At 43.1% G+C, this 18,430-nt stretch overlaps 1 protein-coding gene across 3 annotated transcripts in view; it reads right to left on the bottom strand.

The window, feature by feature from the left end:
- LOC113028738 (partitioning defective 3 homolog) overlaps positions 1-18,430 on the bottom strand; it is a 352,394-nt gene that overhangs the window by 243,942 nt on the left and 90,022 nt on the right. For all 3 annotated transcript variants that reach the window (XM_080305923.1, XM_026179154.2, XM_080305924.1), the window contains exon 3: positions 2,234-2,408. In XM_080305923.1, coding sequence (XP_080162049.1) covers positions 2,234-2,408 — 175 coding nt within the window. The remainder of the gene's footprint in view (positions 1-2,233; positions 2,409-18,430) is intronic.

The raw sequence follows: 18,430 nt of genomic DNA on the forward strand, positions 1-18,430 counted from the left end.
AGAACAACACTGAGAAAACACTCTGTCTTCTGTGTAATTCACATGCAAGGCTTTGGAGGGCAGAAATAAGGTCCACACCCCACCATCCACCATGAACACTCAATAAAATTACACTGCATAATGACTACACGTTATAGTATAGTTACAGTCAAATTCTATAGTTTGTATCTACTGTAAAGAAACAGAGCAATCTACAACCACTCTGCAACACTGAGAGGGTTTAAATAAAGTTCTAAAATTTTTCTCTTAAAAAAATGTTCAGGAGATAATACTTTTTCAAATGCAGGAACTTTGATGGCTAGGCTACCAACTGTAAGTGCCTCGATGCATTTTCAATCATCCTGAACGCTGCGTTTTCAATCATTATTTGAGATATTAGATGACCTAAAATTACATACAGGTGGCCTGAAATTTTGTCCATTTCTTTTCATATAGTGTTTCCACTGAAAGATTGATATATTACACTGATACTCAAGGTTAATTAAATAAAAATAATCTCTAACTATCTCAGTCAGACATAAAACACGATTAGGCAGAACAGCGATGTCCATCTCAGTCGCTGTATTTAAGATAGCGGTGCAACGTGAGGCTTCCACAAACAGACATCTGCTCCCATTAATTTTTAATGGATTCATTTTAAGTTGTGGGAATGCTTTAGTTTGTTTAAAGATGTAATTACACACTAATCAATGTATATGAATGAGGACAGTAGTCTTTTTTTCTATTAAATAAAATGTAAACAAGTGATACGTTTCACTTTAGTTTTATTGCCATGGATTCACATGATTTAAATTACACTTAATTGAGCAGTTTGATCTGAATGTGCTAATTTTAAGTCGCTCTTTCAACACACAAACAGTGTTTAAAGCTATAAATGAGTTAGGGTAAAATCGTGGTGGTTTGTGTGAAGCTTTTTGACAGCAGGTCAGACAGCATCACACGCACCTGCTTTTTCCACGCTGTGCCTCTGGTTCACTTTCAGACTGCCACCATTCTCACGTCATTTCCATAAATCTTCACATTCTATCAGGTTGGAACGAGCTTTTGTGTCAGAGCAGAAGAGTAAAGTCAACTGTTCATTCATGTGCACGACTGTGTCAGCCGGCGCCTATATGTGCGCTTTGGCTTTGAACGTCTTAGATGTCCTTTGAAGTTTAAGACAGCTCCGCATCAAGCTCACTGGTTCCACTTCACAAGATGTGAATATGTGGACACAAGCAACATCTGACTCACCGACTTGAGTGTTGCCATTTCCTGATTGTGTGTGCCACGTTTGAGTGCGTGCACGTCCATCTTGCTCTGGCATGTGTGCTTTTGCTCATGCGTGACCAAGTAACCCACTGCGTCTCAGTTCCTTCCGTTGTCTCGGTTTCTACCTGTCTGTCTAACTTAGGGCAATGACATTCCCAGGACACCTTTCGAAGTCTCGACAGACACTCAACTCTGAATAATACACCTGAAGCATGTCAAGTATATTCACACTGTGGTCAGATTGGTGTCAGTTAGAAAAAGTTTACTTTTTTCACATCTGTTTGAGTCAGGATCTCACAGCCCTGTTACAAACAAATTAATAACATTGCTCACATTACTCCAATCCAGAACTGAATGGATGTGTTTTGACAACCTGTGGTCACCTTTATCAACACTGTGTCAGCCAAGGTGATTCAGAACAACAAAGCATAGCATTACCTAAGCAACACAGATTTTTGGGGGCTATAATTTAGTAGCTGAATTTCACACCACAAAATAAGCAGATACCCAAGGAGCTGAATGTAAGCATCAGTGCAGACCACGGTCTGAAATTATTACCTTTTGTTATGCTTGGCTTCCCAAGTAACTTTTAGCTTTCAGACGTCAGCTTTCATGTGCCTGACCTTTAAAGCTTTGCATTTTGAATGTCTGCTAGTGGCATACATTTCCTGCTCGTTCTTACAAAAGCACAGCACAGGCCTCAAGGTACTAGTCACACTGATGATAATTTTTCTCTTCTTTGCATCAGAAGGCTACTTTCTCTTTTTTATACTGTACCACTCAACAATGCCAACTACCTTTTGCTTCAAGGCAGAAAATTGACTTCACGCTTCCAAATATTCCAGTCTACAGCTCAAGAACATTTCACTGGTCAAGTAGACCTGAGAACTGTGCATTTTTTTAAACAGTTATGAATGAATCAAGAATAAAGACAGGTGACAATAACAATTAGTGGTGATGTAAATGTTGATGCTAGACTCACTGGATAGCAGAGCAGATGGGGTGACTTCAATCTCACTACTGGCCTGGTAGGGCTGGAAGGCTGATGCTGAATTCATCTCACTGGCGAAGGGTTCTGGGCTTTGTGTACCTGTGGAACTGGCACTGGTACCGTCGCCTCCATTGTGAGGATCCTGCTCTTCATATATTGCAACCAGCTAGACGGAGAGGAGAAGGAAGTATTTGTATGTTAGCATGTGCTTTGAAGAAAAAAACGAACAAATAGATGGTGCCAATGGCTTGGTAGATGTGTAGACAGACAGAGAGATAGATGGTAGATGTGGAGATAGATGTATGTCCAGATGGATGTCTAAAATCATGTCTAGATGGCTAGATAGATTGATAGAGGTCTAGATGTTTAGATAGATAGATAGATAGATGCATGTCCAGATAGATAGATTTCTAGATAGATAGATGTCTAATATCTATCTATCTATCTATCTAGATATCAATGTCTAGATAAATAGATGTCTAGATGTCTAAATGTTAAAAGAGTAAATAAAACTGCCAAACTGCCACCATGTGAGCACGCTTTTTATTCAGCTAATCTACTACTTGTGTCCCCATTCACAGATATGCATACACTCACTTTCTCTACAGTTTAATCTTGCAACATCTGCAGTCATGGAGCATGAGGTGCTCAGGGTTGCCAAGTTAGGCTCCCACAGCGAGCAGCTGCTCCATTCTAACATAGGTGATACGTTGCCACATTTCCCAGGCCAGATAGGAAGAACTCCTCATAGCATCCCATAATTATCTGAGTCTAACACACACCACTGATTACTACAGCCAACAAAGAGCAAGAAAAAGACCTCATTTAGGTTAAAGTAAAAAAGACAATCAGCTGGAAAAAAAAATCAGACTGGCCATTGCCAACTCACCACATGTGTCAAAGCTTTACTTAATACTCGTGGACTGAGAGGGATGCACAAGGAGAGAGAGATGAAAGAGATGAAAGATCCCCAAAATGCTGCACAAGCTGTAGTCTTGGAGTGAAGGTACCAATGCCAAGTTGCTTTCATTGCCAGCACAACCTGTTAATAAACCTCTCTGAAGGAGATTAACCTCTCAATCCATCGAGACAGAGCAATCAGGCAGCGGCAGAGCGATAGAGATCGTGCAATACAGGAACAATAGCATGTATATTACAGACATAAGATGACTCCCTTTTATGTCTTGTGCTTCCTCCAGGTCTGTGTAATGGAAAGCTGTGAACGTGGAGGGAGCAAACAGCTATTGTGTATCCCATATCGCATTTGTCTGAAGGTAAAAATAGCACAAGCGTTTTTCTGTGTATTTGCTGTTTTTCATCACCTCAAGTGCAGGAAAATCTGCATATAAACAAGTTTAGAAGCCCCTGCTCTTCTTTGTGATTTAATTCATTCATATGCAGAGGATGATGCTCAAGCGTGCATGTGTTTGTGTCTGAATTTATGGCTCTCGGTGAGTATGCCCATGTGGTTTACTGTTGCTGTAATTCACCACACAATTAAAGCAAACTGTTTTGTTTAGGGTATTTTTTTCCCCTTCCCCTCTCTCTGTTTCCTTGCATCCCAATGCCATTCCTGAGACACACTCCATCACCAAAGGATTTCTCCCATTTCGCTCTAATCGTGTTCCATTTCGATGCTGAAATTACATTTCTGAGGTTGTAAGGGTTTATCACAAATTTACTTAGTGCAAAAGAGAGGCAATCAGAAAGGGGGGGGGGGAAAGAAAGAGAAAAGGCCTCAATATTACAAATCAGGCAGTTTGAGGAGGTAATATCGTGCAGGTTTGCTCACTGGGAAGTGTGATTATTAAGCAGGCAAGAAAAGCTGCTTTGCTTTGTGTTGAACTGCAAACACAGTTAATAGGCAAAAACGAGGATAAATATTGATCAGTGTGCCATTCCTGCAATCTGAGACTATTTTTAGGGGGGGCTTCTTTGAATGAATTGTTTAAAATTCTGCTCCGCCAGCTCCTTTTTTGAAGTGTTAATGATGAGCAGGCCAGCTATGCGAAGGACCAGAGGCAGCTGTGAACACAAACAAAAGTAGAAGGGCCGTCTCCAGCGGCATTTGCGCCGCCCCAGCGTACAGTATGCGCGACTGCATGACTCATTAGCGACAAAGCAATCAAGCCTCCCATTCATATGTTTCTGGGAGCATTTAGCGATCCAGCAAGCCATCTCCCTGCCAGCTGCCCATTTGAGAGAAGTGGTGAATACTGTTGTTGGTGTTGTGGAGAAGTATGATTCATTTTTAAATACACCCCAAATCCCCCTAATTAGGTCCACTTTGCAGTGACGCACAGTCTTTCACCAGACACTCTAGAGAGCACTCTGCTGGTATCAGACACGTACAACTAAACTCATTCACACACTCTCCGTTTCATAATCAAATGGGTCCGCATTTATCCCGCATTCAATATTTATGGGCTCTTGAAAGTGCTCGTTCCTCCCTTCTACCCAAGAAGACATGTAAAGTTCTTTTTCGTACACAAGCTGAGGGCAGAAGCATCAAACTGCTGTAGGTCGTCCAACTTATAAAGCCAAGAAGAAGAAAAAAAGAAAATGCAAGAACTGGCTGATTCCCAAACTAGCAGACACATCTTTTGCTTTTTGCCGTGTCCGTTGTTGAGCTGATCTATTCACTGATACTATGTTCCATTAATTCTTCTATAAGTAGAGTACAGCTTCCTTTAAAAACGGCTTTTTCAACTATCTGACCTCAGACGGATGCAGCTTGCACAGCTATCTGTGTTTAATTTAAGTCTTTAGCAGCGATGGTCATAATACCACAATAAGACGATTGGTTTTTTTTAACTGTACTTTCTGCATTGTGTTTACCTGCAAGGCTGCAACTCTCATTTCTTTTCCAGAAAGGTCAAGAATTGCTTGTAGTCAGCTGTTTGAGCTGTGACCCAAAAAAAAACTACAATCGAAAGGTAGAAAAATGAGCTGGCAAACGGCCTAACCTGAGCTTTTGTTTGACTTACACGGTTATCATCAGTACAAAGTGTCTTTGGAGTACCCAATAAAGAGTCCTCGCCTTCATCCCGCTGCGCGAGGCCTTTCCGGCGCCACCGTGTCCTCTGTCTGTGCTGTGGAGAATGGGACACACTTGGCCAGAGGGAAAGCTGACGCAATTCTTGCTGTTGACGGGACAGAGCTCAAGCGGCAACACACTGAAAGCCATCACAAAAACGCTTTCCCTCCATCTGGGAATTGGTCACAGCCACTTTAGAACTGAGACGATTTCACTTTTCACTTTTCTTTTTTTTTTATTCTCACACTTTCCCCCCTGTGGCTGCCGTACAGCGGCCATGGAGTTGCATTCAGAAGTTTAAAAAAATAAGAGGAAAAAGTTTTTTAGCGATGAAGCACAGACGGGAACAGCATGGCTAATTGTCAAGTGGCGTGACAGCTGAGGCTGAGGATTCAGAACAGATAGGAGGGAAGAAGGAGGGAGGCTGGAGAAGAATTTTAAAAAGCCCCTGAAAAACAAGATGCTATAACCTATCATAAAACAGACTTTTATATGATAACCAAAAGGGTAGGGAGAGAGGAACGAGAGAAGGCGAGCACATTACAGGATGTGAGTTGAAGAAATGTTCCAGTTTCCAGTCTCAGGATAAACTCTGGAGCGATTTGAAAAACCTATTTAGCTCCTACCTGCTTCAGTTGACAGAAGCGAGGGAAAGAAAAGAACTGAACTGAGTCTTATTTCATGGGCCTCTCTCTCTCTCCAGTAGGGAGCTACAACACTGCCGCTACCTTAAGCCCCCGGAGCAAGGCTGACACTCATCCACTCTCAGCTGGTTCCACTGACTGTCACAGCAGCTGCCAATCAACCGCTATCTACCTGGATGCCTGAGGGCTGCTGGAGAGAGGCAAGAGCAGGGGATGGCGAGAGATGATGATGAAGGGGGCGAGACGAGGCAGAGGATAGGAGAAGGGAAAGAAAAGAGAGGAGTCGGATGAAGCCGGGCATTCTCTGCAGTCTGGGTAGAAGATGTATTTGGAATTTAGAATTTCCATATCTATAACACAGAGAGCACTGAGACAGGGCACCGAGAAAAGAAAAAAAAACAGAATCTCAGGGAAGCCTTTCATGTTGGCCTCCTTTGATCTCTATCCAGCTTTTGGCAGCAAGGTGGAGAAGAAGAAGAAGAAGAAGAGATGGAAAGGAAGCGGCTGAGGAGGGAACGAGGAGCTGTTTTGACAACCAAACCCCCCCTCCCTCCCAAAACTCCCAGATACATCCTTCTACCCACCCACGCACCCCAGCACCTCTGATCTGTCATGAAGCCCGGGCATTAGGAGTGGCACTGGTACAAAACAGCCGTCCCAAGCGCTCACAAAGTGGTGCTCCGAAGACACAAGACAACAGAGGTTATTAGAAGTCACGGGGCAGCACTCGCAGTGCCAGTGAAAACATGTAATACCTGCACTGCAATGCTCTGACGCTAATCCATATCTGCCACGGCAGCTTTTTTACAGCCCAGTGGAAGGGACGCCTGACACGAGTCAACCGGCGGCAGCCCCCCCATCCGCTCAATCCACACCTTCAATTAAAGAGCACATCCAAAGTCGTGCCAGCCTGCAACCTGCTGTGAATATTTATTGCTGTAGCTAAAAAGTCTCCCCTTAGAGGAGAGATTATTTATTCATTTGTCTTACTTCCCCCCCGTTCCATTCACATCACATCCAAATGGTAAAATTCAATGTGAATCTAACAAGTACTGCTTACAGCTTAAAGAATAGGCACATTTGTCTCCTGCAGTTGGATGTGTGCGTGTGGATGTCGCTCCGTGAAAACTTCGCATATTTGTTATGAGATGAACGAGGGAAAGATTAACACTTTGCTCAGTGCATTATTCAAAATGATAAATGAATGGATGCCGCGTTGTTATGCAATGTCTGCGGTAAGTCATATATACTGCCTCTGATAGCACAACACCACACACCCCCACACCCACACAAACAGACCAGGTTTCATCTCCCCTCCCTATCATTTATCATCATTTTATTGCAAGGGCACCAGGGGCGCAAAGTTATTACGGGTACAGTAGTGGTGGAAACTGTGAAAGCCACTTACTCCACCAGAAACTCCAAGGACTCGAAACTTGTTGAGTAATAGCTACGAGGCACCATCCCTCATCCACGCGCCAACCATCTATCCATCCACCTGTCCATCTACCGTTCACCTCACTTGACATGCTCATTTAGTCATGAATCCCGCATGCATCCATCACAGTGTACACTTTTTGATCATGTATTGGCATGCAAACAGATCTTAATACACCAATGACGCATCTTTCGCTGCTGAATCGGTGTCTTCGTTTTCTCATTTGCCTTAATGCACTCCTCTAAGAGAACATGTGTCATGGTTTTGGGCTTGGATCTGAGCTAACCCATTCAAAGTCCAAAGACACACAATAAAACAAATTAGCTGAAGCATTAGATGAACAACTCCCATGTTTTGTTAAGCAAAATTATTAATGGAGTCTGGCGGAGGGTAATGGCTTCATTTTCTTGTTGTAAAGAGTGTACACTTAAAACGCTATTGATTTCTAGTGGCTAAAATCCGTTTTACTGTCTGCTGCTGCCAGTGTCCACAGCAGGATAATACTTTTGTTTCTGCTTGTGGGGCTGGGGGGGGTGCTTACCGCCAATCTACTGTAGGTTACACACTGACACAGAAACTAAACACAGAAACAAAACTATCCCAAAATAAATGAAAACGGGCTACCTAGTTATTATATCGTTATAAAATACAGTTATTACTAATTAAAAATGAAAAATATTTTAAAAAGTTTTCTGACTGGTAAATGAACTGGTTTCTATTTGGCGCTTTTCCACTCTACCTGACCAATCACAAGAACTTTTATTTCTATGCTAGCTAACATTCGCACACATTCATACTCCAGTCGATGCATCAGAAAGCAACAGGTTGGCAGGCGAGGGATCGAACCGTCAACCTTCCAATTAGTAGTATCTCCTGAGCTACAGCCACTGAAAACTGCACTGGTGCCAAACTCCCAAAAATGACGCAACCTGCAAAACAGAAAATGTTTTATAACTGGATGCCACAGACATTTTTTCCCTCCTCATGTCTTCTGACTGTTTTTCTACTAGGTTTGCATTTGGCTACAGTCAGTGTCACTACTAGTAGCATGAGGTGACACCTATTTTGTGTGTGGAGAAAGAGGATGAGCACTGCCAGAGTTACAAAATGACCTCCAGCTGGAGGCAGATGTCCGTGACTAAACACAGAAACACACTTCATCAGGTTGTCCTGAGGGTCCGATATCCTCTATTGGGCCAAGTGCTCACTGTTTGGCACTATGGAGCCTGATTGGCATTTGCAATAAAATAGCAGAATTAGCAGGTCCACCACTGGAGCCCTGTGCTTTTCACAGACGGGAGCAGGTTCACCCTGAGTGACAGACATGAAAGGATCTGGAGAAGCTGTGGAGAACATTATGCTGCCTGCAACATCATTCAGCATGACTGGTTTGGTGGTGGGTCAGTGATGGTCTGGCGATACATGTCCACGGAAGGACATGCAAACCTCTATAAGATAGGTAGAATGAAATCCTTGGACCCATTTTCAGACCCAATTTCACTGCAGGTTGATAAAATTCCCATCAAATGATATGGCGTCCTTTTATTCCTAAAACATTACCCAGTCCGTAATAGTGAAGATATCCAACATGACTTTTTCCCATTGAGATCTGATGTGTTTTCAAGTGTTAACTTTTTTGAGCAGTGTGTTTTGTTTACAGTCTTCTCACCAACCTTGTTTGCCATCTTGGGCATTTGCTTTGAGGTTTGCTTGTCTTCTTCTAACACTTCTCCTGTGTTCTGCATTTGCGTCTTTTAATCTGGACCCCTTCATAATGTGACCTTTACTTGTAACTTCTTTTTAATGATTGACTGAAGGCAGCATTGTACTTGCACAAACCTTCCTCCTCATATGCCAGAGTTCTCACACAGCTTTCAATATTTAATCTTTTCCCCCCGTCCATTATTTCTCACACACACCATGTGTAGAGCAAACCAACAAAGTGCTTAGTCCTGTAGTTTTCCTGCTTATTAAGACCATCAAATATTCAGGGAATAAGTCTCCAGCACTCTGGCCTGCCATCACTAGCACTCCAAATAACCCTCAAATGGCACCCTGCAGCGCTTTAGAAACATATGCATATTTCAGGTGCTGCCACATGGGGTTGATACAAAGGAAAGAAGCTCCCCAGAGGCTGACTACAGCAAGACCTGAAATGATGACACACACCTCAAAGCGAATGTAACGTGTAAAGACGGTGCAGCACAAGGATGAATCGCCTTCAGTTTAATGTTTTGCACCCTCAATTGAAATTTGAATAAAAATATGAACTTCAAATACATGTTAGGCTTAAGATTATTCAGTTGCAGTAAACATTAAAGCGTCACCAAGACTCACTACAATAGGCATTAAGTTACATGTTACGACGCAAGATTATCAGCTTTCGGGAAAAGAACAGTCAATTTTGCTCCAGTAGCAGACCTGCACAACACAAACATCCTTTCTCGCTTAACGCAGTGGTGACGCGTGAGGGCAGAGGAGGAGGGCGGTGGGAACGAAAGGCGAGGGCAAGTTTGTATGCCAGTGTGCAGGAAGATGACAGGCTTAAAGAAAAATAATCCCTAAACAAGCAGACGTAAGCCCCGAGATTGGTTTACGCCGCCGTACAGGCTAAAAACATTAAGTCATCATTTCTTTCACTTTTTAAAGGAAAGTAGCTCGACAGGTATTCATGACTTGAAGGGGGGAAAAACCCCACTAGGTGGGAGGGGTGTGGAAGTGGACGAAAAGGCAGAGAGAAAATATACAGAGCAAGCAAAGTTTAACCAGATTAGAGACTCATCCCTTTTCAAATCCACAAGGCTAAATTCCCGTCCCTGCCTTTGAAGTTTTCCTCCGCGTTGGGGAAAATGAATTCACACATATCGGGCCGCCGTGAGTGTGAGAACTACCTACGCAGTGCTGACTGAAGGGAAAAATTCCTACGACACCCCCGATACGTTCCTCCGTGTATATTAATACCTCATAACCCTCTGGTCGCATGTTTCAATTCAACACCATTCAAGTCTGGGAAATAAATTTCACTTGTCTGAGGGCACACACACACACACACACACACACACACACAAAAAGGTCTTTGCTGCACATCTCTGGGAGTGGAAAAAAGAGAAGCAGCGAGGAGGGAGCAATACAGAAGGAAAAGTGATGACATATTCATGAAAGCAATTAGGGTGGGTGTCCATAAGAAAGCAAGACACACGATAAGCATCTTATGGGTTGAATTGCCATCAATCACCTGACAGTAATTAACACTGTGCAGACACATGAAATAATGCTGAACTAATCTCGTTCCACCAGCCAGATACACTCTTAAATGTTATCATATTAATTATCCTATTCCAGTCTAGGTAAGTGGAAATCTTTGCCTTTTAGAGACGTTTTTTTTTTCTTTATTTTACCAAAACTTCATAAATGCAAAACTATTCTTGTTCTGTTGCTTGGGCTCCCATTTGTTCCTTTATACGAGATACTCAGGCAGGCTGCACTGAGAGCACATGCTGTACCCAAAATAGTTTGTGGAGTCTAATCATTTGTTTATTGTATCCTCTATCGATTTTCTTGCCTTACTGTATTCATTTTGCTGTCTAAACAGAGCGGCTGAGGGCACCTTCAGGTGTTACGCCCTCGAACTGGTCTTAAAGAAATCAAATCAATGCAATGAACCTAGCTGCTCTCACGGTCTTCACCCAGCCAACCCCCACCACTCTGTGCACATTCCCAATCTAATAATGCCTTTCCTCCCCAGCCTTGATTCACATGCAAAACAACAGCCAGACACTCTGTCTAGGGGGTGCACTCACACACACACACACACACACACACACACACACACACACACACACACACACAGAGATAGAGTTATGTGAGCACACATACCTGCCAAGGCACAAACAAACTGCAGATACACAAAAGCACAAAAGTCTCAGTTTATATATTAGTATTCTTCTCCCAAAGCATTAGAAAAACCCATAGTCTAACAGTGCCTTTCAGAGGGAAGTGCCCTTCAATCTTTCATTGGTTATGCACAAAGCTAGGAGGGAGTAATTAAAAACTCTACATCCAGGGACCTCGGCACAGAGAGAGAGAGAGAGGACCAAGAGAAAAAAGGGAAAGCTTCAAACATTTCAGGCCTCCCTGGTGAAAAGAGATGGAAGGAATCAGTAGTAGAAAGTGGAGTGGAGCAGACAGAGAGGGAGGGCCTTATCCTTGACAAGGCCATACATCCTCTGTTGTCAAGGCGGATGGAAATCAGGTAGTCATACCTTTAGCGAGGCCAGAACCAATCATTAATCAGAAATATTTCACTTTAGGTTTGTCATATCGTATACGCTTGTCCTAAGTGCTTAAGGTATTATATGTCGCAGCAAATTAATGAAAACATCTAAAATCTCTGGCTCTCAGAGCACGACATCAATAGTTCCTCATGTGTTGGAGAGATGCAGTGCTTTTGCTGTAACTGCACAGGAAATGTTGTGATGGGACAGGGTGCTTCTGACACACATTTCCAAACATATTAGTTGACTTTTGAAAGCATACAATATTTCTATTTGTGCACAATAACATAATAATTTAAGAAAAATCAAACATTACCAGGGTCAACATTATTAGCCCACTGTACAACCGACCTTCTTATTGCACAGTGCTATAACTTTGTAATGCTCAAAGCTTGCAAAATCAAGCTAAATCAGAAGGTTAACTTTCTGTTTACACACAGTATAATAACTTCAATCAGGGTTTGAACTGTCACCGGAAAAAGCATCATGCCGAAAACTAAAGAAATCAGTTTAGACTTGAGAAAAAGAATTGCTGATGCTCACAAAGGAGGAGATACAAAGTTATCAAAGCGTTTCCAAGTGTCAAGAACTGGAATGAGAACTATCATTAGGAAATTCAAAAAGAGTCACGCAGTACAGAGCAGGTCTGGCAGAAGTAGGAAGCAAAAGATTTCAAAGACTCTGGAAAGAAAACTAGTGAGAGATGTGTCTAAAGACACCAGAACAACTTCCAAGACGCGGGCGAATGAGTTAGCCAAGTCAGGAATTATAGTCTCAAAGAAGACAATGACTAGAACCCTGCACGGGAATGGACTGCGAGGCTGCAGACCAAGTAAACCTCCACTTCTGCAGAAGAGACAGCTTCAAGGAAGACTGAAGTATACTAAGGATGACCTATAGAAAGATTCTGCATATGGGAAGTGTTTCCATTGGTTATATGAGATGAAACTAGAGCTCTTTGTAAACAAAGATGCTACTTAAGTTTGGGGAGAGAGGGGAGAAGTGTACAACCGAAAGAAGATGGTCCCCACAGTGAAACACAGTGGTGGAGAATTTCCTCATGGTGAAAGGAATCATTAAGAAAAAAATGAGTCTTGGTAGTTCCTCTGTCTTCTAAAATGGCAACAACTCAAAATGTTCTTAGTGAAGAGGTGCCTTCAGAAAACCAAAGTGAATGTTCTTCACTTGTAGCCTGCACAAAACCCTGATTAAATCCCATTGAAAATCTGTGGGATGAACTGAAGACCAAGGCCTGGTACACCTGAGGAGCTTGAGAGATTCACCAAAGAAGACGTAAATTTAATTTCTAAAGCACCAAATCACAACGGTCACCTCAAGGCACTTTATACTGCAAGAAACTGACCCACCGGAGACAAAAGCCCAAGAATCAGAAAATGCCTGGTGACGTTGGGTAGGAAAAACTCCCCTTCAACAGGAAGAGAACCATGCTGAGGGAGGGCCAGTTGACCAGTGAAAGGGAAGATATAAAAGAGGAACACAGAGAGAAAAGCACAAAACGCAAACATTCAATCCGTCATCACAAATCATGTGTTTAAATTAGTAACGGGCCAATAAAATTGCTAACTGGATATCAATTTGATACTTTGAAGTTTAAATGTGCAACAAACTGTGTAAAACTGCATTATTTGTAGAAAAGCAAAACTGAAACGTTCTCATTAAATCTTATATATCCAGGGTGCTACGTTAAAATAGACTGTTACTTACAACTCAAGTGTAACTAACTGGCGTGTGTTCACCAGCCCAGGAAGATCTAACAAGTTGTGCTGTCCATTATGAAAATGTAGTACCTCAGTTTTTTCCAAGCGTGACCCAAAGTACAGGCTAAACTCTAAGATATGATGAAGGTTTTAACTTCAGAAAACCTCAGCTATCACCTTCTAACCAACAGCAAAACACTTGTAATATAATAGGTGTCTCTAAAATGTGAGGCTAGCCACATGCTCAGTTTACAAAGCACAGCAAAGGAGTCCAGACAGTCCCTAGTGGAGACTCATATTTATTTCCTTATCAAAACAACAAATACAAGCCAGGACTGGCAGACAAGAAGAGACACTGGAACACCGCAGGACCTTATACCACACACACACTTACCATCTCCTTCACAATAGTTAAGATATCCCTACCTAGCTGAGAATCTGCCAGTGTCCTGACACTATGCTAGTCAGCTTGTCAGTCAGTATGGCAGCTCAGCCCATAAATACATCAGCCACTCAGCAGTTTAGTAAGCCAACAAAACCCAACTATTCTCTAAGTAGGTAAACCAAACAGTCGATGTGTTATCTAGTAAATCAGCAACAAATATACCAGTGATCTGTGAGCCCGCCAGTCAGTAAGCCAACCAGTGACCCAATCGCCCAGGCAGCCAGCAAGGAGGTATCCAAGTGCAGCTTTACAACCCACTATTGGCAATGAACTGAACAGACATTGAGCACACACCCGCACACACATACACTTAGACACACAACTAGCCAGTGGGGACAGCACTGTCATTATCTGCCATCTGCAGGCCTGAGTGGCCTTAGCCTGGAGGGGAGAGGAAGCAAAGAGTAGGGAGATGAAGCAGGGAGAGAGGATGCTTGTCCGTGCATGTGTGTGTCTGTTTGGTGGTGGAGGGGCTAAATACACAATGTGAGAAGAGACATGCTCTCAATAACACACCGAGACAAACAGGAAGACAACAAAGGAATGGCTCTGTGCCCACCAGCGAACATACAAGTTTTCTTTTTGTGTACCACTGCATCTGACAAAACACCACCGCGAGTGTGTTTGCATGTGTGTGTGTGAAGCTTACAAGGCTGGTTACCACGTGTGTCTATCTCACCAAAAATGGCCTTAACATAATGCAATTCTGAAGCATTTACGCATTTATTAATATTGTACTTGTTTGTGCGAATAGCTGTGCATTAATAATCGAGAGTTCTGCAAAGGTAGAATCCCTCTACAGGAAATGCAGAATGTAAGAGGGTGCTATCTGAAGATTTCAAGACCAGCGAGAAAACTCAGTGCAAAAACTTCAGACTGAATAACAAGGACACAGGCTGCTGAGATTTTGAGATTGTTTTTCTGCTGCTTCTACCTCTCCCTGCTGTTTCCGTGGCTCTGGCCAAGCGCATCGCCTTTACAGAGCTCTGCACCTTCACGGAAGGTTGTGGAAAAAGCGAGCCTGTATATTATGGCACGATGCAGTCAATTTTATTTAGAAGTCTGAAAGAGAAATCTTGAAGGCAGAGACGATGAGAGGACTGGAAGATTGAAGAGAAAGAAAATACATGTAGAAAAGCAGCCTACCAGATGCACTGCCAAAGATGTATGTGTGTCTAATCTGCTTCCTCTCAAAAGACAGGTCAGCACACTATTTGTCAAAAATAAACTAACACTGACAGCTTTTGGCCGTTTCATAAACACTGCCACATAAAAACCCTGACAGCTAAGAATAAAATCAACTCACTGCATCAATGTTTGCTTGGAAAAAACCCATGCACCATGCAACCCGAACTGACAATCCAGCTGTCTCGCAAATGCCAAATCTATTCGCTCAAGCTTCAAGACAAACCCTCAAGTCAAACATATGAAAGAGTAAAACCATTTCATTTTGTAGCCCGTCATCACAAAGGTGAAACTTTTCCGCAGGTCCCCCCAATTCACAATGTTTTGTCTCCTAATAACCTTTTTGAGCAGACTTCTGGATCTAAGCTCATCCCCTCTGTTCTTCCCAACTGCAGGTTAGAGTCTTTGCAAGGCAGCTTGTGCCCTCTAGTGAATGCCACACTCCGAACCTTACAAGTTATTATGCTCTCTTTCCTCTGCTCACTTTTTCAGCACACACTGGCAATGGAAGGCAAATGCTGTTATGAAATATGCTGTGACTTAAAAGTTGATGACAAGGTTTAACAGCTGGAAATCAGGTAAGTTATATACCTCACTCCCCCCAAGATGGGACATAAATCTGGTCATTGGTCGGAGTTACTCAGTGTTTCAAGCCCCACTAAACCTTCTCGCTAAGGAACAATCGGCCCATAGCCGGAGCGCTACTAGTGATCTCTGAGAGCACTTTAGTGTTAAAACGGTCAGTAAGTCAAACAAATGAACACTCTGTGTAAGAGAAGGGACGAGAGGGCATGGTGCGCCCCTCCCTGTGCATAATGGGAGGTTACGCGACGGGGTGTGGGGGTGCATGTCTGGGGAGTGCTGCTGAACTCCCGTAACCTCAATTATTCAGCATTAGGCCCCAATATTGATTTCCTGTTGGATCGACTTACTGAGTCCCCGAGCGCTGGGACAGTGACATGCTATAGCCCCTTCCCTTGGAGGGATCTTTAAGAATGGATGGATGGACGGGAGTCTGTTAGGGGGAAGAGGGAAAAGAGATCCACGCGAGGAGAGGAGGGGTGTAATTAAAGATTCCCCTTATCAAGGATGTGATAAATGAAGATGCCACAGCTCATGGAATAGTTAGTTTGCGAGAAGCCAGGGGAGTGATTAGTTCAGCTTGATGACCTTGGGAAGAGGGTGACACTGCTTAGAGGTCAGAGGGTTCCCATGACTGGGCCTCCTACTAAAGAAGGAACAATATTTATTTTGGCTATATTTACGTATGTGGCTGTCAGATATGGAAGGGATAACAGGCCGTTTGAGATTATGGTATTAATACTGGTGTTGAGGGTCTCAGGGTGTTAAGAGTCACTTTCTCAATCTGTCATCAGTGCCCAAGTTTTTCTCCCCCCCCCCCCCCCCCACACACACACACACACACACACACACACACACACACACACACACACATGTGCTGACAATGCAGGAATGTGTTATCACATTAATAGAAGAAGGAAAAATGTCTCCTTCACAGCCACTGCAAACCTTGTCAAATGTAGGTCTGTCTTCTTCTGTATCTGGCTGCATGGTCGGACATGGGTCAGGTTCCAAATAAAACAGATGGCAAGAGTTCCTTTCTGCAGTTTCTCCTTGCCCCAACCTTGAGAAGCTGTGCTGGGCTAAGCACAGCTCTGATCTGGGCTGAGCGGGTTTGGAAGGTTGAAAACCGGAGGGGGGCCAAATCTGAGGCCCGGAGCCTGACGGAGCATACGCTAATTGAAGGAGGCTGAGGTGGATGAGGGGCTTAGAGGATTGAGTGGAGGTGACAGTGCGCTGCAGTCGATCACTTCTCACTTGAATCTGGTGTACTCCTTCTCTTGGTTAAGCCTGAACTATGCAATAAATGTTTGGGAAACTGGGGTGTTTATTGAACCTTTGAAAATTATTTTAAAAATTCATGCAGATGATGTAGATGTGTCAAAAAGCCTTGGTGCTATCATGACGGTATAATCCCATTTGCAGAAATTATCTCTCGTTCCAAGCATCTCTTAAAAGACACCCCTGTACTAATGTTGAACCGGACTTTTTTGTTTTTGAATTCTAGAAATATATAATTGACACATTATGAGTGGGTCTGCTCAAGAGTTTGCTTTGAATCCTACATTTCTCTGATCAAGTGCATTGTCAGAGCATGTTTTATTCTGCCAGGTCAATGAAACGGTTGATCACAAATGTTGATCTACTTCGGAGTGGTTTTAGGATGCATGTATCACTTACTTTTACAAAATGAGAACAATCCCCACACAAACGATCTTTTACTTGAATGATTACAGCTACTGCAACAAGAAGCGATGATGTGTCTTTTAACATTAAGTAAAATCAGTCAAAACTGCTTGAATGTGCTGATTAAAAAAAGAAAAACTGATCTCGCTGCACTGGAATGTTGCGGCAATTGACACAAGCTCCATGGCAATCTGTGGGTGTGCTGAGGGTGGGTAAAGGGTGCAGGGGGTGAGATTGGGATCTTGGCAGTGTGTATTTAGCTGTTGGCAATTCAGCTCCACCTCCTAATCAACCCTTAATTGGCAGTGTTGTTGACAAGTTCGAGCCGTAGGGCCGGCCACAGTGCCTGTTTACTGCTGTCTCCTCTTTTTTTTAAACTGCAAACTCAAAGCAGTGTGCTCGACACACAGATGACTACACGTCTGCCTGAGCAGAGTGAGTTTCCCGTCTGCGTTATGTGTTGTGTCGATGTTTCTGTGTTTGTATGTGTCAGGTAGAGCCGTCTTTTGAGCTGCGCTCATATCTGATGTAGTAATTGGCAGTAGAAGTCTGTCATGACAAATGATGCTGCTTTGCTGCACTTCTTAGTCAACAGTATAGTTTAGAAAAAACATAACAACAAGAAATTACACAAATCATCTGAATATCAACAGGTAAAGGTCAACAGTAAAGGTCACTGTAGATACCACCTGTCAACATTTGGACTTGGAGTTTGAGACTTAGCAAAAAGTTGTGAGTGTTGCAGCCCACAAGCAGAATTCATACAAGTACACAACACTTTACTTTGGCAGAACTGCATAACAGAGGAGCTGAGTTCTCCAAGTTCAGGCCCCCCTAGCACTCAGAGGGTTTTAGAAAACACCAAAGAGATGTTCAGCCACGGGATGAAGAGGGAGATAAGGAGAGGTAGATTGAGAGGTAAAATCGAGATCTGCACTTCACAAGATGGCAGAACTCGTTGCGGGCCCGCACATGAATGTAAATGAGCCGGTGGATCACACTGTCAGACACTGGCTCTCAGGGGTGGAGAGGAAAGGCTCCCCACCTCTTTCCTGTCCATAAATTGTGCATCAGCACTCAAAGTCTGTCAGAACTCTATGACATTCATGCTTTCTTCATTTAAATATTGCCTCTTGTTCACTTTTACTGCCTATCATTATCTTTACCTTTGTTTTTCTG

The sequence above is a fragment of the Astatotilapia calliptera genome, chromosome 9 (assembly GCF_964374335.1).
Source record: "Astatotilapia calliptera chromosome 9, fAstCal68.1, whole genome shotgun sequence".
Lineage (NCBI taxonomy): Eukaryota > Metazoa > Chordata > Actinopteri > Cichliformes > Cichlidae > Astatotilapia > Astatotilapia calliptera.